This window comes from Esox lucius, chromosome 7 (genome assembly GCF_011004845.1).
Source record: "Esox lucius isolate fEsoLuc1 chromosome 7, fEsoLuc1.pri, whole genome shotgun sequence".
Taxonomy (NCBI): domain Eukaryota; kingdom Metazoa; phylum Chordata; class Actinopteri; order Esociformes; family Esocidae; genus Esox; species Esox lucius.
In genome coordinates, this window is record NC_047575.1 from 496,636 (window position 1) to 520,923 (window position 24,288).

The 24,288-nt window shown below is 39.5% G+C and overlaps 3 protein-coding genes across 4 annotated transcripts in view; all 3 read right to left on the reverse strand.

Annotated features, from left to right (window-relative positions):
• The window catches only part of LOC117594728 (capZ-interacting protein-like), a 13,047-nt gene extending 3,560 nt beyond the window's left edge, over positions 1-9,487 (reverse strand). The window contains exons 1-3 of the mRNA XM_034293337.1: positions 9,308-9,487; positions 1,277-1,522; positions 538-1,100 (exon numbers count right to left, since the gene is read on the reverse strand). Coding sequence (XP_034149228.1) covers positions 538-1,100; positions 1,277-1,492 — 779 coding nt within the window. The 5' untranslated portion in view covers positions 1,493-1,522; positions 9,308-9,487. The remainder of the gene's footprint in view (positions 1-537; positions 1,101-1,276; positions 1,523-9,307) is intronic.
• guca1d (guanylate cyclase activator 1d) lies at positions 7,184-18,039 on the reverse strand. The gene is made up of 6 exons (XM_034293339.1): positions 17,845-18,039; positions 17,081-17,138; positions 16,632-16,712; positions 15,340-15,410; positions 9,308-9,376; positions 7,184-7,246 (listed from the first exon to the last, which is right to left on the reverse strand). Exons 1-6 carry the CDS (start codon positions 18,037-18,039, stop codon positions 7,184-7,186), a joined length of 537 nt encoding a protein of 178 aa, XP_034149230.1.
• Positions 18,040-23,448: 5,409 nt separating this feature from the next.
• The window catches only part of alg8 (ALG8 alpha-1,3-glucosyltransferase), a 108,963-nt gene continuing 108,123 nt past the window's right edge, over positions 23,449-24,288 (reverse strand). For both annotated transcript variants that reach the window (XM_029121033.2, XM_029121032.2), the window contains one exon: positions 23,449-24,082. In XM_029121033.2, the coding sequence (XP_028976866.2) occupies positions 23,863-24,082 (220 nt within the window). In that variant the 3' untranslated portion in view covers positions 23,449-23,862. The remainder of the gene's footprint in view (positions 24,083-24,288) is intronic.

Here is a 24,288-nt window from a genome sequence, read left to right on the forward strand (position 1 = left end):
ATATTATGCTTTCACCTTTAAGAATTAGTTGTGTTTTAGCATGAGATGAATGTGAAAATTTTGAAAGACTGGGTAAACATTGCTCTTGCAAATTTGAATGAATCGCAGCACTGGTCTCCGTCTCTCCAAAGCATATCTCCCAGAAATCGTTGCAGCAATTGTTTGGGTATAGGCTATGGTCAAAAATAGTGCACTACATTTGTGGTATTTTATGAACAGACAGAATGAAGTGGACATACATTATATTGTGAAATTCAATGTTGCTTGTTTTAGATTGTTTTTCTTACACGAGGAGATCTTGTGTTTTTCTTAAACAAATGTATTGTTAGTAATTAATACATTAAGTAGCTGTGTTATGGTAAGGCCTCTTTAACACATGATACAATATATTCTATATTTCAACTGAGTATGGGGATGTAGATTACCACTTGAGGTGATTATGTTCAATGGATTTAAGAGTGTTTAGGAAATTGATAGTCCATTGTATAGATCAATATCTAATACCAATATTTAAGCATCAAAGATGATCTTGCCCACCTTCTTTTCATTTTAATCTGTATCCCTCTCTGCCTCTCTCTCTTTGCAGGCCAGCTCTTTTCCCTCTTCTGTATTTGACTCCTGGTCCTTTCTGAGTATTGAACAACTGAGTATCCCCTTCTCATCTTCTCTTCTCCACACCCCTGACCACACGCTTTCCCTTCTCCTCTAGACTCTGTTGCTCCTGTCTGTCTTTCCGCTCCAGTTTTTCTCTCCTGGTTCTCTTCTCTCTGGGGCTCTAGAAAACTTCCTGTTTTGGTCTTATTCAATAGGTCAATGTCTGTAGTTGTACCATCCGTCACAGGCTGTTGCTGTGAATTAGTAGAGGTAACAGAGATTGGCTCTGTGTCTGCTTTGGGAGTGTTGTCTGTTTCTTCCTCATTCTTGTGTTTGTTCTGAAACACCTCCCCTCCTTCTTTCTTCTCATCCTCTCCAACACTGTCTGGGGTGTTGTTAGGTGATAGGGGCGTGTCACTTTCTGCAGCCCCACCATCTTCCTCTCCACTTGACTTCCTGTGTCGTCTTGAAGGTGGGCGTCGCCTGATGGAGAGACGTGCTCTTCCCTAGGGATGCAGGACACAGACCAATCAAAACACATTAATATTTGACATCACATATGTGATTTGACATCACATACCCACAGACAGATACAAGATTAAAATAGAGCACCATATATATATATATATACACACACAAATCATACAGATGCACACACTACACACATTCTCACTAAACAGACCTTGTTGATACTGGGCAGTAGGGACCCTTCAGTGGGTTTGGCTGGGTTCTCAAAGGTGGTGGGTATCTCTTCCTTGCTCTGTGACCGAGCTCGAGGCACCCTGCTAACTGGGGAGGTGGGGTTTACCATAGTAACAGGAAGGGTGGGGGAGCACGGAGACACAGGGGAGAAGGAGGGGGGCAGCAATCTCAGGCCAGGGCTCTTATGAGAGGGCATGAGAGCAGCAGGGGATATTACCAGGTTCGCCTGGTAGAAGAGAGGCAGGAGGTGGAGAGAGGGTGGGACAGACATACAGTAACAGGAATTAGAGAGATAGAAAGACAGTGTTTCACAGTGTTATTAAACGCTAGCTTAGCCGCTATTAACTAACTTAGAAGCCATTTTGCTGTTGTACGTCAGCCCACATAAAAACAACACACTTTTTTACTATAAACGTACAGTATTTCCATTAGAAATTATATTGTCCCTAATCCTACAACTAAAACTAGCTTTAACTGAAAAAATCCTAAGTCTAAACTTAACCTTGTCACAAGTGATCAAAAGTAACATCTGGAAATGTGCAAAAAATTATTTCTCACTATTGGATGCAGGAATGATAGTGGTATAAAGTTAAAGTATATCTTAATTTGCTTCCAGATAGGGATTGTGCGGTGTTTGATGGGATTAGCACTATAAATTGACTGCTTAACATTGCACCAATAGAATAGGGGTGGCAATCGTCACGCTTCATTCTAAGCCAGCTGGACACCTGAGGACATCAAGCCAAAATGTAACTGCACAGACAATGGCAAAAAAACTAAGTAGAGGCATTAAAGCTTTTGTTTGGTCTTTCTATTGAGGTGAAGTCGAGGTGAAGAATAAGGATTTGTTGGTGAGTATTCTTGTGCAGGGGCATAAGATTTTGGATCAAGATTTTGATCAAGTTTTAGTACCTGTTTCTGACCTTTAATTTTGGCAACTAAGCATATTTTTGGCAGGGTTAAACCATTTTCAGTTAGTGGTGCTTATGAAATGACTGCTGGTAAATAGGTGCCATCTACCAATGACAAATAATAAGACCTAACAAAAATACTACCTTTGTTCTTTCCAGTTCACAGAAAATGAAGTCCTCAGTGCCTGGTGTATACTTTTTCAAATAAAAAATGTCTTAATCAAGTTCAACTAAATATTTTTCTCAACAAGAAAGAAAAACTAGGCAAGCCTAACTCATCTGGACCGCGTTTAGAAGTGACTGAGATTAGCCAGGGAGGGGGCTTGAAGAGAAGCTATTTATGGGCCAAATCTAGATACCTAGTAGCCATTACACACACGGCTCCGGAAAAAACAGCACCTTTTACTTTCCTTTCCAAAAAAGTTGAGTGAGGAACAGAAGCATTCAATTTGCAGTGGTCTCTTAATTTGAACCCTTCTGTTCCTCACTCAAAACATTCCTTTTCAACTTTTTGGGAAAGCAAAGAAAAAGGTGCAGTGGTCTCTTAATTTTTTCCGGAGCTGTATGTTTTAGGTGAATCTGAATGTATGCTTGTTTTTTTTTTTTTTAGATAACAAAATATCTGTGTACAGGAAGTCACGTTCATTCAACGCGACAGTAATTAGCCAATGGGCTTACAGTACTGGGATGTGTATTCCAGGTGGGGATGTCTATAAATAGAGGACAACAGGAAGTTTCTTTGAGATTGAGTGAAATGAGACTGAGGTGGTAAGGCATTGTGTATGAAGACCGGGTCTGTAACCTCATGAACAAGACTATATAATGCTGCAATAAATAATTGAATTACTCTCTCCCTTGACGACCGGATACGTGATCATTATTTCAACCACTATACGAAACGGCTGATTTCTAACATAGGTAATTACCATGAAATTATAACTGGGAACCATTATGCCATGAATTTCTATAACATTATTTAATGTGATAGCTACTGTATGGGGTGGAGAACAAGGAGACACAACATGGAGCTGTTGGGTTGCTATGGAGGAAATTTACTGATACTTGTTCTGATACGGAATTTACTGATACAGATTCTTCATGATTTGGGTTTTTCTTTGGAAATGTTTATTTCCATAAAATGTATCGCACCTACACATTTATAATACCTATTTGGACGCTAATTAGAAACCTTGGGATAGTGACTTGTTTTAATGGGCAAATCAGGGAAATCGGCAGTTTTTATTTTGTCGTGTTTGATGTACACCTGAGCTGAAATAATTTATTGCATCAATATTGTCTGTTTATTCAGTTGAGCCCCAGTGTTCAAGGGGGGCTCCACCAAATTGATATTTGCTATCCTGTTGTGTCTCTCTGTTAGCTGGCCCATATGAAGAAAAAAAAAAAGATAAATTAGAAATGTGTACAATAAATTTCTACTCTGGTAAAATATAATCTACTGGTTTTCTTACAAAAGTTGATATTTTGTGTTTTCTCTCTCATGGCAAGGATGTGTGGTAGGATGGAGGATTTACATGGTAATGGGGTTTAAACTTAAGGCCTGAATTTGTATCCAGTCGAGTGCTAGCCTATAAAATTGAGAAAAACAGCCAACAGCGAGTTATTCCCCACAATTAATTTAGAAACATCTTGTTTTAGATGCTTAATGGGATGCTCAATGGGTTTTGTTTTATGTGTTTGGGAATTTGTGATTTTTAGAACCAGGAAGTGAGGTTAAAGACCTAGAGTCATTCCCCATTGTTGGTGACCAAGCAGTTTTAATGTCAATAGCATCAAAGGATATTGCCATAGAAGGCTTTACTGTTTTGAGATTTGATAGAAAGGTGGAGGATTAGCCATCTATTCCACATCGAACCTTACAGTCTCTGAAATACTAAATGTTTCTGTACCTCAGCTTTTTGAACTGTTAATTATTGATATTTCTAGTGCTGAAAGTGCAAATCTTTATGTAGCAGGGATATACCGTCTGTTTCTAATCTCTCTTACCTAAATAAAATCTTTAAAAATATATATTTTAAATATCCACCAGTCAGGGTTCAGACATGGTAATAGCCACATCTCTGCTACCTTGTTGGTTTTAAATGATGTGATTAACAGTATCAGTAACAGGAAATACTGTGCAACACTTTTTATTGGCCTATCCATTGAAAGTTTAAACCTGCATCTCTATGCAAATTTCTCCCACGAAAAACCAGGCTCTTTATGGGCAGAGATCTTGAAGTATACTTTTTTTGAAGTATCCTTTTTTTCAGGGTGTGTGTTATTTTCTAAATCTTAAAGGTTGTCTGTTAATTTAGATTTGATTACTCTTGATGGTGCTCATGTTGAAGGCACAAATACCTGGGCATATGGATGTATGAAAATAAGTAGACTAACTTGATAATGAAAACAGGTAATATCCTGACATTTTCTAGCTGAAAGCAAACTGTTCAGTTGACTTTCATGTCAGGTTATTGATTATGCCAATATTATTTATATGAATGTTTCTACCTCTGCTTTATAACCTGTCAACATAGTTTATCACAGCAAGCAAGCAAGTTGATTTATATAGCAAAATTCATACATAGAAGCAATTCAATGTGTTTTACAAAGAAAACAGGCAAGCCTAGTTCAGCCGTCCCACGATAGAAAGTGCTGCCCTCTCAAGATTCAAACCCAAGTCACCCACGTGAAAGGCTGTTTCGTTAACCACGACACCACACAGCTGTACACTTGCTGTCAGTAAAGCCTCTTGTGTCTATCCTGAACAAATCCTCTTTTGCCACTGGCCGTTTTAACAGTTAATTGGCCATTCGTGAATGACATTGATACAGTTAAACTGACTAATGTTTCTTACTAAGTTTACCTCTACCACAAATAGCATCTATGTATGGCGTTTGCCACCGGCAGTTTTAATAGCGTTTCAGCCAGTAATAAGCTTTACCAGTATCGACTAACTTACTGGAATCGTCATAAGAATTGGGCAACTGCTAGTGAGACTGAGCATGAACTTTTCCATGCCAGAAACAGACACAATATAACCGTATACAGTTTCAGTTAAGACTTACTATAATGTAACTACTGTATGTTGTAGCCAGCAAATGTGTTTGTCTATCCTGATCCAAAACGCATGCACGGATGTCCAGTCCAGTTAAGAGGCCATTACAGTAGTCAACCCTACTAAAAATAAAAGCATGGATGAGGTTCTCTTGGTATTTTTTGGATACCAAGCCTTTATTTATATTATATCTAATAGAACCAGAACTGTTATTTTATCTGAATCAGTATTCAGCCTTATATCATTTAAAACTTAATCAGGACCATTTCAGTACTTTGGTGAGGTCAGAAGCCTGACTGAAATTTGTCTAAGAGACAGCTAAAGGTCACAAAATTGCTGAGTTGATTGAAGACAACATTCTCAATGATCTTGGCTATAAAAGGGAGATTTGACAGGGAGGTTTATAGTTGTTCAATATAGATGCATCCAGTGTTCTCTTTTTTAATAGGGGCTTAATGGCAGCTGTTTTTAGAGACGTTGGGAAAATGCCTGAGTGCAGGGAGCTATTAACTATTTGCTGTATGTCCATTGTTATAGAGTTAAAAAAAATGTTTTCAATGTCTGATGGCAGTGTGTCGAAACAACATGTGGAAGCTTTAAGATCTCGAACTGTTTCTTCTAGGGATCAATTGTATTAAATTGCGACTTAATAACCAAGTTATGTCTTGGTGGTCGTGGTGACGATACAGTGTCCTTGTTAGACTGTGTAGTTCTGATGGTCTGTCTAATACTTTTAATTTTGTCACGCAAATTCATTACATTTCACAGTGGACTTTAGTTCTGTTGCTATCTGCTTTATTGGGTTCGTAAGTTTGTCGACCATGACAAATAGAGTGCGGTTATTGTTGATATTCTTGTTGATCATTCCCGATAAATGTTGCTGTCTGGCCCCTGCGTAACTCATTATTGAAGCTACAAAGGCTTTGTTTATAGATTTCACAGTGGATTTTATTTCAGTTTTCCTCAACTTACGTTCCACTTTCCTACATTCTCTTTTCAGGGCGCTTACCATCATGGGGGTTCTCCATGGTTTTTTCTGTTTTATTTACCTTTACCGGTGCAACATGATCCATGACATTCAATATTTCAGCATAGACATTTTCCAGGAGTACATCAACTGACTCAGCACTTATTGTTGGAGAGATAGCTATGGCATCTATAAACTCAGCATTGGTCTCATTAATGTACCTTTTCTTAACAGAAACTATTTACAGGAGTTTACTGGAACGTTTGGGGTGATAAGTGATTCAAAAAAGACACAGTGATCAGACAGGGCCAAGACTTTAACCATGACAGAGGAAATATCAAGACTTTTAGAGATAACCAGATCTAGAATGTGGCCTCGAGTGTGTGTACGATCTATCACATGTTGAGTGAGATCAAAAGTGTCAAGTAGGGCAAAACGTTATTTGGCATTATTGTGCCTACTATTATCTATGTAGATGTTAAACTCCCCTGTAATAATAAACAAGTTAGAGTCAACTGATAACAGAGAGTAGTTAAAATTTGCAGAATATCGTGGAGGTCTGTAAATGGTTAAAAAACTAAATGTTCAGGGTACACTTCAATTTAAAACCAGTATTAAAAATATATTAAATTACTAAGTGTATTTTCTTTGCACTGGAATGTATCTTTGAATAGGGTAGCCACTCCTCCTCCTTTCCTACCATTTTGACACGTATTCATATAGCCAAATGTTTCAGGTGCTGTCTCATTAAGAACAGTAGCACTACAATCTTCTGTTAGCCGCGTTTTAGTGAGAAACATAAAAGTTAGGTTGTAGGATATTATAATGTCATTTACCAAGAATGATTTGTTGGTCAGAGATCTGATATTAAGTAAAGCCAGCTTAATAGATGTAATAGGGGTTCCTGGACTAGTAGGTTGACATGTTACACTTAACAGATTAGACAAGTTTACTTTAAAAGTTGCTGGAGGTCAAAAGGGTGAGTGTGATGGAGGGGGGATGGGAGATAATGTGCCCCTGTTTGGGACAAGGACAACTTCTGGAAGCATTGGGTGATTTTAGTTAGAGGGTCAGGAGAGGGGGGGTGGATACTCTGCCTATGAGTACTGTCCTTTATGCTTATCTTGTTTGGAAATGGCATTCCAAGAGTGTGACGTATGTTGGCTCCAGGAAGCCGGCATCCCATGATGTTTGGATGAACCTCATCAGGTCTAAAGCGGTCTTAACAATTCCAAGAAATATTGAAATTGTCAGCCACATATTCAGCCCAAGGAGTCTGCTAAAAGATTCAATTCCTTTCCCCAAGGTTGGAATGGCGCCTGAGATGAAAATGTTGTTGAAAGTTATTTTCTCCAGTAGCATAGAAAAATCCTGGGTATTGTGCTTTGTTACAGGTGGTTTTTTCAGTGCATATCATTGTTCTCTATATCAGAAAGTAGGTTGGCCCTCTTTGATGTCACATATATTAATTAATTTCACACTTTTTGTTTTTGAGGCTCTCCTGCATAAATTACCAGCATACATTACTTCTCTCCTGACATACAGAAATACAAAATCAGACGGTCCCTGGGATGGCTAACCATAAACATCCCAAGACCATTTTAAACTGAATTAATTTGTCTTTCATGGGCAATTCAAAAGGGTGAAAGAGGAATATTAACATGAATAATGTGCTTGTGTCATATGAATTCTGTGTTTATGTTTTTTTTGTTAGGGGGTATGCTTCCCATACATGGTAGCACACTCCTTGTGCTAACATAACAGCACTGACTCCTCTACTATAACATTTCATAAGGTAGGACAACACAAGGGATCTAAGACTATTTATGTGCATTGTGATGGCCATTACAAAAGCTTGGTCCTATGTTCAGTGAACCATTTTCAGAGGGCCCCAAAACATCAAACATCCACCACTATAATTCACAGTGGGGATTAGGTTACTTTCTTCAAGACCACTGCTCATTTAACGCCAAACCTACCTCTGTTACTTGCTGCCAAAAATACTCCCAGTTGAATGATCAGACATTGGTTGAATTTGAATGAACTTACAAATGAAATACAAGATTTCCATGACCATTCAAAAACGTAATTAGGCTATTATTGAAACATAATACAAACAATATAGGCAACTTATCACAGGTTTCCCATTTTTCAATAGGAGATTCAGCTTATTGTGTAGGCTAATTCATTAGATGTAAGTCTAAAATGTAAAGGTATTATAAGTTAAGCTACACACATCCTATGTTCTCTCTGAATTTTCTCTGCTTATTTTACTGAAAACTAATATTCTACAAATATATTAGGCTAAATAATTATTCATTAAACAGAATTCCAACGATGTTGTTTACCAGTCAGTAATTACCAATTCAACAAAGGTAATACAAGTTGCTGTTTTTGCCAGACCGCGTAAGAAGAGCAAATGTCACCGACCCTTCTTGAGTAGTGTAGTGGTTAGAGACACAGACTTGTGACATATCTCCTTGTCAAATCAGCAATCACCCAAGCCCATTCCTCCAAAACTGCCACTGGAATGCTGCCCCTGAACTGATTTTGCCTCCCTGTCACAGCAGTTTGTTTGCGTTTGATGACTTCTAAACCTTTGTTGAAAAAAATGCCTTCCAGAGCTCTAAACACTTAACTAGTGTCAATTTTGCGTCTTTATTTATATTATTTATTAAACTTTTGTCATACAAAATAATGAGTTGTTCATAGGTGTATTTGTGTACTGGCCATTATTGTAAAAAATAACAAGTTCTTAATTGGGACTGTTGATATAAAAGAAAAAATTAATTCAAATATTTTCTTTCTTTCTACAGTATGACTAAAATACACAACACCAGGTTTAAGCCAAAAGCCATAGCTTTCTGAAAGGAAACAGTATTACAGTACTCAAAAAGATTGCCTTGTTGTTAGATTAATGAATGCAGTCACAGTTAAAAACTGTAAAATTGCTATAAGCTTAAGAGATAACGTATTTGGGAGATGAGAGTAACTGGATCAAGTATGTGGATTTTTAAGCAGCCAGTCATTCAACCCAGTAATTTTTGCTAATGAGGGTAACACACAAACCACACTCACCTGCAGCTTCTCAATCAGTGCAGAGTTCCTTTTGGTTTTGGAAGCATGCTGAGATGGGGAGATGGGTTTCTGAAGGACACAGGCAAAGTGAGAAATACACAAATACAAAGCATCACATTATTCATCATGTTTTAAAATATATTAAATTGACCTTAACCTGTATTAGAGGGGCCTCATTTAAATAAAAATTGCATCTAGAAATATTTTAATTGATATTTATACACACAGAAAAAACTATTATTTATCAAACAATCCTACCAGCTAAGAGATGCATGGAAGCCCTGAACAGTACTTTTTTTAGTTATCTAATTTTAACGAGATAAACTTAGAGATGCAGCACCAAAAAAATAAGTTTGGTTTTATTTTGAGACATACAAATTCTGATAGATACGCAAAACACCTTATGCACCTGTCTTTATTTTCAAAGTGTATGGTTGTATTTTTTTGATTTTCTATCATGTGTTGTTAGTAACATTTATCATAAAGGATACAAAAAGCATGTGAAATTTGCCGTAATAACTGACACTGTGTCTAGCTGATTAGTTTTCAGTTTCAGCCTGAACCGGAAGGGTTAGACTACTACTGTGATATAACACATGACAGCGAAATGTACTTCAGGATTTTATAAACAATCTTAAATTGGGTCATCAGCTATAGAAAACATTTTCAAGAGTTGCTATAACAGGAAACAGATGAAATCTGTGAAATACATTTAAAATACATACCTATTGTCAGGGAAATTTCTTAAACTGATGTATTCTTACTGATTAAAGGACTGAGCCCCCATGTTTAGATAAGTAGAGCAATGTGGAAGAGGGGGATCTGGTATTTGTCTAAGGGGGCATCCTTGACTGGTATCAGCAGATTATGGGGTTAATCGTAAATCTGTATAACCCATTAGTGTCTATCTGTAGTTTTTCCAGATGCTTTAAGTCCTCCTCAAGGGTTGAGAAGGTTACCCAGGTGGGGGAGGACAACATGTGCCTTGTGTTAAGCCTAGGATATGTGATAGAACATAGGGAAAGTGTTGTATTGACATAAGACAGATAGGCAGCATCTTACCAATGGGGATTTCTTTAAGACTGCAAGGGAAGCTTGGCTTCCCATATAATAAAAAATTATAATAATGGTCAAATATGTACTATTGAGATAGAAAGACAGAGTGTTTCACAGTGTTATTTAACGCTAGCTTAGCCGCTATTAACTAGCTTAGAAGCCATTTTGCTGTTGTACGTCAGCCCACATAAAAACACACTTTTTTACTATAAACGTACAGTATTTCCATTAGAAATGTGCACAAAATTATTACTCACTATTGGATGCAGGAATGATAGTGGTATAAAGTTAAAGTATATCTTAATTTTCTTCCAGATAGGGATTGTGCTGTGTTTAATGGGATTAGCACTATAAATTGACTGATTAACATTGCACCAATAGAATAGGGATGGCAATTGTCACGCTTCATTCTAAGTCAGCTGGACACCTGAGGACATCAAGCCAAAATGTAACTGCACAGACAAACATTCCTTTTCAACTTTTTTGGAAAGCAAAGAAAAAGGTGCAGTGGTCTCTTAATTTTTTCCGGAGCTGTATGTTTTAGGTGTTGAAGTATCTGAATGTATGCTTGTTTATTTTTTTTTAGATAACAAAAGAATATCTGTGTACAGGAAGTCAGGTTCATTCAACGCGACAGTAATTAGCCAATGGCTTACAGTACTGGGATGTGTATTCCAGGTGGGGATGTCTATAAATAGAGGACAACAGGAAGTTTCTTTGAGATTGAGTGAAATGAGACTGAGGTGGTAAGGCATTGGTGTATGAAGACCGGGTCTGTAACTTCATGAACAAGACTATCTAATGCTGCAATAAATAATTGAATTACTCTCTCCCTTGACGACCGGATACGCAATCATTATTTCAACCACTATACGAAATGGCCGATTTCTAATATAGGTAATTACCATGAAATAACACGAACAGATAAGCATTTTAATTGTATTGCAATGCCACTCTAGCCAAGTGTCATGAAATGGATTCAAGCTTTATCAGTGGGAAAATATGAAGTAAATATAAGCCTGCAACAAGGGTGAGAAGCTCAGCCAGACTCGGAGTAGAGCTGCTGCTCCTTTGCATCGAAAGGAGCAAGTTGAGGTGGTTCGGGCACCTAGTAAGGATGCCCCCAGGACGTCTCCCTAGGGAGGTGTTCCAGGCACGTCCAGCTGGGAAGAGATCTCGGGGTAGGCCCAGGACTAGGTGGAGAGATTATATTTCAACACGGGCCTGGGAACGCCTCGGGATCCCCCAGTCAGAGCTGGCAAATGTGGCTCGGGAAAGGGAAGTTTGGGGACCCCTGCTGGAGCGGCTGCCCCCGCGACCTGATACTGGATAAGCAGATGAAGATGAGAGAAGACCATAATACAGCAAACAAAAATCAGATTTCACAGTATTATTTTTAACCAACGTTGCCTATTATTAAACATTTCTATGTGTGGAAAACAATCTCACGTTGATCCCCGTTGTACAATTTCAAAAGACGCCTTTACAAATGTTTTAATTACCTGAAATAACATATCCTGACCTGTCAACGATTTGCCGTTGTTCATGCAAATTTATACGCTACCTTGCGGGTAACTTTGTAACCATTTTTATTACAAAACTCACCATTGCTCATACAATGTACACATGTGCCAAAATCCATGTTTTTATTTATAACAATATTTTGAAACCCAAACCGCAACACAATCCACCTATGCATAATGGCCCTCATTTATCAAAAGTGCGTACACCAAATTTCCAGCGTACACCTGGCGTACACCCAAAACCACGGTGACTTTGAGATTTATCAATATGGACATTGGCGTACGGCACTCTCAAATCCTACGCCAGCTCAGGAGGTGGTGTACGCACGTTTTGAGTTAGTGCGGAAATGCGCATGTTGAGTTATATGTTCTCATCATTTATGTTATATTATGTTGTCAGTAATTATGATACTGACTGTTGTATACCCAAAATTGTGCAAGAGTTAATTGTGCGCATGTGTGAGACGGGACTTTTATTTTGACCTGTCTCAAGTAAAAAATGTGTAGCCGTATACTCAGCCCCTGCTGCAGTTCCCTCGTGCACTGATGTTATGCCAGTGCAGAGATGTAAACTGAAAATAAAACAGTATTAATAGTTATATTTGGAGTGATCTTTGGTGAATGGATGACAACAAAATATTGCACATGGACATGGCGGAGAGAAAAGAAACCTTAACAGCGCAGAAAAGAAAATCCTAATGCACTGACAAACTAAAAGATGTGATATATTATGACCTACTGTAAAAAAAACAACAACATAATTACAAACTTCAGTGTTTATTTTTGTGCAACATGGACTTCAAGGTTTCATTTGTGTGACTTTACCAAAGCATTTGACTTATAAATATTCCTTCAGATGCGAGTCTGTGCGCTTTACATGACGTTTCAGGGTTAGGCCCGGCAGTTGTGCATGGACTGGGTTCAGTAATAAAAGGCTTTGAATTACCAAAATATAATTCAGACTGACAAAATAATAAAAATGACATTCTTCTTCTTTTAGACAATAATAGAAATAATAATAATAACGACATTCTTCTTCTAAATAACAATAAACGTCATTGATAAATATCATGAAATAAGACGAATATTACAAATTGTCATGCAATTATTAATGTGAATGAATGGTACTCCACATCACATCATCTTTTATTCCGCTTTTTAAACTGCCAAATGAAACAATTCTTTCTACCTCCCTGGTGATCGTCTCAATCTCCACGTCAGAGAAGTTTCTCTTTTTTGCCGTCTTCCGTGTGTCCATGGCGTAAAATGAGGGCGTGGGGGAAGCGGAGACTTGAATATATAGGGGCGTGTTATTCTAATGACGATCGTTTTCATCCGCGGCATTTATCAAGGGAAGGTATTGCGTACACCTGGATTTTAAAGGTACGCACAGTTTCATAAATCAGGCGATGAGAGGAGTGTAAGCAAAATCTTACGCCAACATATACGCCCGTTTCTACGCAAGAATGATAAATGAGGGCCAATGTGTGGTTGGTCCAGGTCATGACTGTTCCTTCAAAATAATAGCATTGCTCATACAACGTTTGTTGACTGTAGTGCTGTGTTGGACTACAAACCGTGAAACACAGGATGATTTTCAACCTGCATATTCTACAGTTTGTAATGGGGACCATTACTACAGGGCAGAAATGATCTTAAGGCCCATCTCCTGTTAAAATGAAAAATGGGCTGAAACTCTCCAAAGTTAACTGGATTACACTTGTGTGGGCAAGATTCCCAAAGCACCCTCAAATAAACTTGAATAAAATAAAATTAAGCTTGGAGCGAACCCAACCTTTTTACATCAGCAGTTGTCAAAGTGCTTTTACAGAGACACCCGGCCTTAAACCACAAGGAAAAAACAGTAGTGTTGAATTTCAGTGGCTAGGAAAAACTCGCTAAGAATGCCAAACTTTAGGAAGAAACCTAGAGAGGACCCAGGCTCAGAGGGGTGACCAGTTCTCTTCTGGCTGTGCCGGGTAAACATATTAAGATTACAATTGTAATAATTAATAAATGCATGTGGGCTGAGTCTAGAGTCTATTTAAACTTCCAGGTCGGAAGCATGACCAGATGGACAAGGAAAGGGACAACACGAGAGGGAGGAGGAGTCAGCACAGTGGCAGCTGAAATCATCAGGTATCGTCTTGATCTGTAACACAACCAGGCGGACTTTGGACAGGGACAGCAACGGGTCTTTCAAGCCAGGTACTTCGCAGGTGTTGGCCAGGACCTCATGTCCTCCTAAGTTCAGAATGGGAGGAGACTGGGAAAATTAAGAAAATCCATTCCTCATATCAACAAGGATTTATAGTGGAGAAGAACTTAGTGGAAAAGGAGAACTGACCCTACTCCCCCAGCACAATAATATAGCAGCGTAAGACCTTGGGACTGAGACAGGGAGGCCCTGCCTCCGGCTGATTGTTTAGAAATTCTAGGTACAATTAAAAGGCCTGCATCTTGCGTTTGTAGGTTACGTGTAGGTATGTACGGCTGGATCATTTCAGCGAGGTAAGTAGGAGCAAGTCCAAGTATTGATTTATAGGTTAACAATAAAACCTTAAAATCAGCCCTAACCGGCAGCCAATGTAAAGAGGCTAGTACAGGAGTAATGTGTTCAAATGTTTTTGTTCTAGTTAGGATTCTAGCAGCCGTGTGCAGCACTAATTGAAGTTTTTATTGATTTGTCAGGGTAACCGGAAAGTAGACCACTGCAGTAATGTAGAAGTAACAAAAGCATGGATTTGTTTTTCTGCATCAGTTTTTGATAAAAAGTTTCTGATTTTTGCAATGTTTTGAAGTAACTTTGAGTAAAACTTCAAAAGAATGAAAATCAGTGATGGGTTTGAGAGTAAATTCATATTTACTGCCGTAAATGAGCAACACCCCCTCCTTTTCGTGATGCACAAGGGTTATGATCAGTAGTATAGCCAGGAGGAGAGGCCTCATTTAGAGCAGTGAATTAATCAGGCTTTAGCCATGTTTCACACAAGCCAATAACATGTAGTTTATGATCAGATATTAATAAACTTACTGCAACTGCCTTTGGAGCAAGGGATCTAACATTTAGGAGTCCCATTTTGAGCTGTGAGGTGATAGTCATTTTTATTTGTGACCAAGGTGGAGGAAGGCATTATCTTAATAAGGTTGTTATTGTTAGCATTACCTTGTTAAACTTTTCTCAGCCTGGAACGAGTCACAATAAAAAAAAAACTGTACAAACTACTCTGGCTATGCCATCGACAGACTCCACTATACTAGCAGGCTGGCTAACAGCCTGACCTGCACCCTATCTCATGGTGAGGCTATAGGAGGGAGACACCTGTCAATGTTCCTAAATAAGAGAAGAGCACCACTCCAGCTAAGATGGAGTCCGTCGCTCCTTAGCAGATCAGGTCTGGCACTATTTCTGGGAGAGCCCCAAAAAGAGATCCAGTTATCTACAAACTCTACCTCCTGCGACGGGTAGAACAGCCAGCAATTGAGTTGCGCAAGGCTGCTGTAGAGCTTGTCACTACCCCTAGCTAGGAGGGGGCCAGAGACAATTACTCGATGCCAACACATCTTTCGAGCTAGTTTACACGCTGATGCTATGTTCTGATTCGTAACCTCAGACTAACGTTGTTGGTGCCAACGTAAATAACAATCTCTGAATCTCAGTTGGCTCTAGCAAAGACTGGTCTGTTCGACAGCATTTCTTCCCAGTGACCAAGAGAAAGTTCTTGCCTGGGTGCAGGAGTTGTGCCGGGGGGCTAACACCATAGTTTCTTCCTGGTGACACAGACTCAGTTTCTCATTTCGACATTAACATAATCCTTGCCTGACATTTGGGTCTGATTGAAGCCGAGCCTCTAACTCTGCTATCTTTACCTGAAGACGATAGTTCTCCGTGTTGAAGCTACAACAATTGCAGTGATAAGGCACATAAATGATACTTAGCGTCGGGTATTCAGGGGTGAGCAGTTCCGTTAATTGTCCAAAAAGAGTCCCAGTGTGGAAATGCTGGGTAAAAGGTCAATAGATAAAAAAAGATTGCGTTGGTAAAACTCTTGAAGTAGAATTTGACCAATTAGTTTATATAGAGTAAATTCAAAAAAGTTTGGCAGGTAGCCAGGTAGGTAACAGCAGGCAGTGTACAGCACGTCAACAATCCCACAATACAATGCAAATAGTTCCCACAATGCAACAATCACACAATCTCTACTATGGAACATGGTGGTGGCAGCATAAGGTTTTGGGAAATGTAGCAATTGTAAGAGGGCTCTTGTCAGGATATGGGAAAATGTATTCATTCATCATTCATCATCTTCCGCTTATCCGGGGCCGGGTCGCGGGGGCAGCAGTCTAAGCAGGGATGCCCAGACTTCCCTCTCCCCAGACACTTCCTCCAGCTCTTCCGGGGGGACACCGAGGCGTTCCCAGGCCAGCCGGGAGACATAGTCCCTCCAGCGTGTCCTAGGTCTTCCCCGGGGTCTCTTCCCGGTGGGACGGGACCGGAACACCTTCCCAGGAAGGCGTTCCGGAGGCATCCGAAACAGATGCCCAAGCCACCTCAGCTGACCCCTCTCGATGTGGAGGAGCAGCGGCTCTACTCTGAGCTCCTCCCGGGTGACCGAGCTTCTCACCCTATCTCTAAGGGATCGCCCAGCCACCCTGTGGAGAAAGCTCATTTCGGCCGCCTGTATCCGGGATCTTGTCCTTTCGGTCATGACCCAAAGCTCATGACCATAGGTGAGAGTAGGAACGTAGATTGACCGGGAAAATGTATGTAGCAATGTAAAATGGCCTTGAAAAAAACCTGCAAGCTCTACTCTGCTTGCAACGACCTAAAACACAAAGCACACAATTCACTCAATCAATTTTACACAGATAAGAGCTTGTACATTTTTGTATTGCAGAATTGTCAAATAATGCCAAATCTAGGTGTGCAAAGTAGGAATAGACCTTTCCAAACATAGAGCTGTAATTTCTAATTCAATTGCGCAATAACAAAAAAACTGAAAGGGTTTGTAGACAACTGTATATAAAAGCAATTCTATTTTAAATGCATGACACTTAGGCACTGACATGACCAAATATGAAAAGTTTAAGGGGGATTACAGATTTTTATAGGCACACAGCTGCAAATGTTAAGTAACAGGGAATTTAAGAAGTTAGTCTGTCTATAGTATCTTAAGTTGTGATGCCAACTCACTGTGTAACGACACCAGATGGAGGCAGGTGTTTTGGATCCAGTTGCGGTGTGCGCCGCTCTGATTGACAGGGAACAGTAGAACGTGGTCAGACGTACAGGCTGGGGTCATACACAGAAGGCACCGATACAGACTGAGGTACAAGAGGGCTAGGCAGGTCTCCAGGTCACAGGCAGGCAGAAGATCAAAGTACTGTAATCCAATGGACGGGCAAAAGCACAGATAGGGACTAGACTGGGAATCAGAGTCAAAAAGTAGATTGGGCAGAAACAGGTTGGTACACAAAATCCAAAACTGTAGCAATCCAAAAAAAGGGCTTAGTAAAGATACAGCGAACTAACAATCAATACCTCACAATCTGAAGGCTGGGAGTGGAAGAACTAAATACTGGGAGGAAACAAACGAAACAGGTAAGTGACACAGGTGATCAGTATTCTGGTGATTGTGAGGCGGGAAGAGTGATGCGTTCATGTGGAGTGGAAGGTTGCGGTCTAGGAGGTGCGCCGGTTCCCGGTGAGGAATGACGTGAACAGGGCACAGACCTTACACACTTCTTAATATACTATAGACAAGCAATGTAGCCTTACATGGAGACTGATTGGACATACCAGTTTGCGCAACAAAAGCTTCCATTTTTGAGCAGCATTGTAGCCTAATGCTAAAAAGAGCTGATCAGTGCTAGATCAAATCTCAGTCAACATTGTGAAAAATCTGCCATTCTGTCTCTGATCAAGGCAGTTAACACAAATTTTTCACAGGAGCTTACCCCATCCATGTCGAAGGTGAAGAAGACTTGGTCCACATAGCTGGCAGCCTTCTCATTCATTCCCTGCAGACCCAGCATGCCCTTGAGTTCGAACAGCGTTATTAGTTCAGACAGGGACTCCTTCATGAATCTGTTGTACCAGTAGTGCATGTCCTCTGCTAGGATATAATCCAGGCTAGAGCCATGGTTCCCCATGTCTGATACGTGTTGCTGGGCTATAAAGATGGACTTATTATGGAGGGGAGTACTGGGTGGGTAGGCTCGGATAGGTAACAGTTACCGGAATTCTGGGAGCAATGACCTGTAGAGGTCTGCTTTTCTAGCCGTCTTCACTGTCACCCTCAAAAGAAGTTTGCTGGATTAGGATTGGTCCTGATTGACTGTTTGGTAGGAGAGAAGGCTCATGGACTTAGAGAGAAGCAGTCCCTGTCCCAATCTCTGGCTGGGTCCATTATTAGACGACCAAGACATAGAAAGTGAGAATAGATGTGTTGCAATATAGTGCTAGCAGGAACTGCATCCTGGCAGCAATCACTTACTCCAAAGTGACCATATACAGTATATTAGAATATGAGATGTCAAGGCAGGACAGAAAACTCTATAAACCTTTTAGTGTCAGTGCAGGACACGGCACAGGTAGGAAACATATAAAATAACAGGCTAACAAGATAACCCATCCACCCTCCCCCACTCTCTTGTATATAGACCTCCTAAATACGATAAGGATCCAAGATTTCTCAGCCTTCCTATCTTCTATTGAACCTACTTCTGATAATCTTCTGATTATTGGCAATTTTAATGTTCATGTTTGCTGTCCAGTCCTGGGTTTAGAGAAGTTTAACATCTTGTTGACTTATTTAATCTCATTCAGTCAGTTATGGAATCTACTTACCAGCTTGGCCATACACTAAATCTTGTTTTGTCTTTTGGTTTTTAAATTTGCAATGTTAAGATAGATGATATTTGTTTGTCTGATCATAAACCTGTTGTTTTTAATGCCACCCTTCCATGCCTACTCCCTAAACGCAAATTGCCAGCCAATTTCTCTCACTCTTTTAATCCTTCCACTGCCAAACTCTTCTCAAATGCTTACAAGGCTTCTCCCCTCATCAGCAGTATTGAGACTCCCTCGAGGGCTTAGTCACTATGTTTAATTCCACTTGCTCTGACATCCTGGATTCTGTTGCTCCTTTAAAAAGAGGGGAGCGAACGCTAGAACTCAGCCCTGGCTAAAGAGTGGAGAAAAGCAGAGAGGAAACGGAAAAAAGACTAGTTGCAAGAGTCATGAAATTCTGAAAGATTGTTTAATTCATCTCTGTTAAAACAGTAAAAGCCAAATATTTCTCAGATATTATCTCTAACAACTCTAATAATCATAAAGTCTTGTTTAGTGTGATTAACAAGGCTTTACATCCGGTTGCTACTGCTTTTCCTGAAGCGAATTCTGAGACTTGTGAAGACTTTCTGTCTTTCTTCACTGGCAAGATAGATGCCATAAGATCTGGCATCTTACCTCCAGATCACATTTTAGCCACATGCTCTGCTCTTTTTAACCAGTTTGAACCTGTATCTCTTTCACATGTGATAAACATAGGCTCACACATGAAGCCTACTACCAGCCCCCAGGACACAGTTCTCACACATCTTTTTAAAGAAGTGCTGGACACTATTTGTCCCAGTATATTGTCCATAATAAATAGCTGCCTCATCAATGGCACTGTTTTAAACATGCAGTTGTCCAACCCCTTATTAAAAAACCTAATCTTGATTTAACTGTCCTTAATAATTTCGGTCCCATTTCAAAATTGCCATTCCTATCAAAAGTTCTCGAGAAAGAAATGTTTCCCAGCTTTCCTCCTTTTTAAATGAAAATCATACTGGATAAATTCCTGTCAGGTTGTATGGCACGCCATTGCACTGAATCAGCTCTTCTTAAGGTGTTAAATGATTTATTGTAGTTTAGGGACAATGGAAACTGTGCTACTTTAATTCTTGATCTTAGTGCTGCTTTTGACACGATTGATCATGCCATCCTTCTAGACCGTCTTAAACTAGAAGTTAACATTCAGGGTACTGCTCTAAAGCTATTTACTTCATATTTTAGAGACAGGACATTTCCTGTAAATATTAGGAACTTCTTCTCCTCTTCTGCATCAATCACCTGTGGGGCACCTCAATGCTCTGTCCTAGGCCCTATCTTATTCTCGTTGTATATGCTTCCCTTGGGCTCCATCTTTCAGAAATATAACATCTCTTACCATTGCTATGCTGATGACACTCAGTTGTACCTTCCCCTGAAAATGTATGAAAAGAAATCCCTGAAAGCACTCTCTGATTGACTTAGAGTCGTTAAATACTGGCTAGCTAAAAACATTCTTCAATTAAATATACAAAAACAGAAGTTATTGTATTTGGCCCCACAGATTCCACCAAGGTTATTGTTAATAACTTAGGGCCTATCCAACAATGTACATAGCCATGCAAAACAATTTCGGGATAATTTCTGATTCAGATCTCAATTTAGAATTTTATTTATTGTGAGAGGCAGCTTTTTCCAACTCAGGGCCATTGCCAAATTGAAACCCATTCTTTCCTTTAAGGATTTTTCTTAAAAGGATTCCTTTAAGTCTGGACTATTGTAACTCTTTGTACATGGGAATCTGTCAGTCTACCTTGTCCCGCCTTCAGCTTGTTCAAAATGCAGGTGCTAGGTTTTTAATTGGTACAAAAAAGAGAGAAAGCTTCACTCCTGTACTGGCCTCTCTCCACTGGCTACCTGTGAAATGTAAGGATTATAGGATTGATTTTAAAGTTATTTTATTTGTTTTTAATGCCCTACATGGATCAGCATCCTCCTATATTTCAGACTTCCTAAGCCAGCACTCTTCCTCAAGGACCCTTATGTCGTCCAACATACTGCTTTTGTGCATTCCACGGTCACGTTTTAAATTTAAAGGAGATTGTGCCTTTTCTGTTGCTTCTCCGAAGTTGTGGAACAGCCTACCTTTATATATTAGGTACTCTACTAGTAGCAATGTTTTTAAATCCCACATTAAGAGCTATCTTTTTTCTTTAGCATTTGAGTCTGCAAATGGGTAGGAAGTTCTATTTATGTTTGTCATGTCCTATAAATATGTTTAGTTGGCTATATGTTTTGACTGTACATCACTTTGGTCGACATACAGTGGATATAAAATGTCTACACTGTTAAAATGCCAGGTTCTTGTGACGTTTAAGAACGAGACAAAGATAAATCATGTCAGAACTTTTTCCACCTTTAATGTGACCTATAATGTGAACAATTCAATTGAAAAACAAAATCTCACAATAACCTGGTTGCATAAGTGTGCACACCCTTAAACTAATACTTTGTTGAAGCACCTTTTGATTTTATTACAGCACTCAGTATTTTTGGGTAGGAGTGCATGGCACATCTTGACGTGGCAATATTTGCCCACTCTTCTTTGCAAAAGCGCTCCAGATCTGTCAGATTGCGAGGACATCTCCGGTGCACAGCCCTCTTCAGATCACCCCACAGATGTTCAATTGGATTCAGGTCTGGGCTCTGGCTGGGCCATTCCAAAATATTAATCTTCTTTTGTGGATTTGGATGTGTGCTTTGGGTCGTTGTCGTGATGAAAGGTGAACTTCATCTTCACCTTTCTAACGGATGCCTGAAGGTTTTGTGCCAAAATTGCCTGGTATTTGGAACTGTTCATAATTCCCTCCACCCTGACAAAGGCCCTGGTTCCAAGAAAAACAGCCCCAAAGCATGATGCTTCACTGTGGGTATGGTGTTCTTTGGGTGATGTGCAGTGTTGTTTTTGCAGCAAACATACCTTTTGGAATTATGGCCAAAATGCTCAACCTTGGTTTCATCAGACCATTACAGCTGAAATTAATAAGAGTCACTTTAAATGATGGCAGATGTGTAATGACTTCTATTTAACATGAGTTTGTGATTGGTTTATTCTGAACACAGCCACATCCCCAGTTATAAGAGGGTGTGCACACTTATGCAACCAGGTTTTTATTTTTAATTTCCCCCCTTGAAGATTTCAGTTTGTTTTTCAATTAAATTAAATTAAGGTGGAAAAAGTTCTGACATAATTTATCTTTGTCTCATTCTTTTACATCACAAAAACCTGGCATTTTAACAGGGGTGTGTAGACATTTTATATCTACTAAGTTGTTTTTAAATGCGCTTTATAAATACATTTGACTTCACTTGGACTAGCCTGAAAGGCTATGACAATGCAGGAGAAAGGATGGGGTACTGGCAATTAAATGAGGGTAATACTATAACTAAATGCTCTGCATTCAGACAGTGTCCACAGAGCAAATAGACCAGACAAGCAGATGGACCCAAAAAGCAGATAGGGAAACAGCAGTCACAAGGTGGAAAAGCACCCGGTTCTTACGAATACAGCCATCCTGTACCTGTCACACAGGTGTGATATTCAGATGCACCGATCCTGTGCAGGTGTTGTTACACGTGGTCTTCCACTGCGAGGATGATCAGCTGTCCTTCCTGTCTCCCTGTAGCGCTGTCTTAGGCGTCTCACAGTACGGACATGGCAATTTATTGCCCTGGCCACATCAGCAGTCCTCATGCCTCCCTGCAGCATGCCTAATGCACGTTCACGAGGATGAGCAGGGACCCTGGGCATCATTCTTTGGGTGTTTTTCACAGTCGGTAGACAAGTCTCTTTAGTGTCCTGCGTTTTTGGAACTGTGACCTTAAATGCCTACTCTCTGTAAGCTGTTAAGGTCTTAACGACCATTCCACAGGTGCATGTTAATTACTTGATTATGGTTAATTGAACATGCATGGAAAACATAGTTTAAACCCTTTACAATGAAAATCTGTAAAGTTATTTTGATTTTTACAACATTATTGTTGAAATACACAGTCCTGAAAAAGGGATGTTTCTTTTTTTGATGAGTATATTTCCATTGTTCTTCAGAATAGTCCCACCCACTGCAAATCAAACTGTGATTGGCTGATTCTACTTTCATTTAAAATTGCTGCTCTAATACAGTTGAATGATGCCCTCTGTCAAGATCCTGAAGGCCTGGCCATGGCTGAGCTTCCTAGAGACTAGCATAGCAGAATTCTGATTTAATTTAATTTTCTCTGTGATATTAACATGCCTTTTTTCCAACCCAAACTGAAGAAATTACTTAATACAAAATGACAATGCAAAAAAACTAGATGTGTATCAACCCTTATAATACTAATCAGACTTATTACAAATGAGACTTATTACAAATTAACTGACATGGTCAAATTACATGAAAAATTAGCCAGTTCAGGAACACTGCACAAATTCACAGTGCCAAAACAAAACAAAAACATTTTGAATATATTTTTTTCACATTAAGTCTATGTTTTGTGAAGCAGTTCCCTTATTCCACCACTTGGTACTGTGCGACCGCACACGCATGGCTTTGCATGAATTTACGAATATTGTCAATACGAATGTTTGCTTGACCAAGCCCACACTTCCCACAGAAATGATTGCACCCATGGTTTGCGCACAGACTTAAGTCACACAGTCACACAAACACAACTTAATAATTAAAAAAAACAATTCTCAAAAATAAATTCATTTCTTTTTATTTGTGAAAATCCAACAATTTAAACAACGTCCCATGCTATTTACTAAATTATTACATACATTTGGTCCATGTTTTTTCTTCTGATTCCTATTTCTCAGACAGATAAATATTCACTCTATGATAAATCCTCATTAGTCCCTGGTGCTTTCACTGTGCAACATCCCAAATCTTCTATTGACACTTCTTTATGCACACTCAAAGATCTGCTATGGATGATCTCATAACAGCATGGCACAACACTGAAAACTCCAATTTCATGCCTTTGACTTCTTTTACACTACTGTAAGACAATGTCCCCCCCAACTGAGGACTTGTTTAAAAGTAGTTCACTATAATAACATGTTATATGGGATGTACCGGACATATTGAATGGGAAAGAGCAACTTTCACTCGGTGTCATAGTTCTTTGGGTTTGTCTGTCGGCCTCAGGATAGACAGGTATAGGCGAATAAAGGAGTAGGAGACTCCCAGAGAGCAGTAAACTGATTTTGCCAGAAGAGTCACGAAGGGAAGGGTCTGCTTCCATGGCAACAGAGGATAAACCACCTCACAGATGATCTCTACAGCAATCAGACCCAGCAGGTAAGTAACTTCCAGAGTGTTCAGTAGGAAGCCCCTGTAAAGTTTAAGAATATAGATTAAGCTCACTATACATATACATGTTCACAAATACAGTTTAGGTACAATGATTAAGAAATTCCACAAAACAAAAACGATCACAGATAACACACAAACAGCAGATTATTGCATTTATACAGAGGATAGTGATCATATGAAGCCATTTATGACCACAGTTGTTTGGCTCCTTTTTAAATCATAATG